The sequence below is a fragment of the Arachis ipaensis genome, chromosome B10 (assembly GCF_000816755.2).
Source record: "Arachis ipaensis cultivar K30076 chromosome B10, Araip1.1, whole genome shotgun sequence".
Classification (NCBI taxonomy): Eukaryota; Viridiplantae; Streptophyta; class Magnoliopsida; order Fabales; family Fabaceae; genus Arachis; species Arachis ipaensis.
In genome coordinates this window covers 92658102-92658729 of record NC_029794.2, presented here as the reverse complement: position 1 = coordinate 92658729, position 628 = coordinate 92658102, and the positions used below count along the sequence as shown (strand labels likewise).

At 53.8% G+C, this 628-nt stretch overlaps 1 protein-coding gene across 1 annotated transcript in view; it reads left to right on the top strand.

Moving 5' to 3' along the window:
- Positions 482-628, top strand: part of LOC107620789 — a 2550-nt gene continuing 2403 nt past the window's right edge. Inside the window, exon 1 of the mRNA XM_016322911.1 lies at positions 482-628. This exon is cut by the window's right edge and continues 1185 nt beyond it. Coding sequence (XP_016178397.1) covers positions 482-628 — 147 coding nt within the window.

The following is a 628-nucleotide window of genomic DNA, read 5'->3' as shown; positions in this document are numbered from 1 at the left end:
CCCCAACCACTGCAGCCGACAACACGATAACCTTTTTACCAGAGGACTGCCAGCACGGCACCTCGGCCGAAGATGCCCCCTTCGTCATCTCGGCCAGAATCGGAACAGGACTGGTACGAAGGATACTGGTGGACACCGGGGTAGACTCGAACATCCTCTTCCGAGGAGCCTTCGACAAGCTCGGGCTCCACAACGACAACCTCCAAACACACCGCAACGGAGTCACGGGACTCGGAGACAACTTCCTCAAACCAGACGGCTCAATCACCCTTCCCATCACCATAGGAACAAGCAGCCAGAAGAAGACAATCCTATCCGAATTTGTAGTCCTAAAAGACTCCACAGCCTATAACGTGATTCTCGGAAGAAAAACAATCAACGACTTCTCCGCAGTCATCTTTACCAAATACCTCCTCATGAAGTTTAGAACCGAGGACGGATCCATCGGTACCATCCACGGGGACCGAGAGGTCGCAGCCGAATGCGACAACACCAGTCTAGCTCTAAGGAAAAAATCCCGAGATGCAGCCGGGATATTCCTAGCCGACCTGGACGCCCGCCAAGCCGACCAACCCAGGCCAGAACCAGAAGGGAACATGGAAAAGCTACAAATAGGGCCAACCAAGGA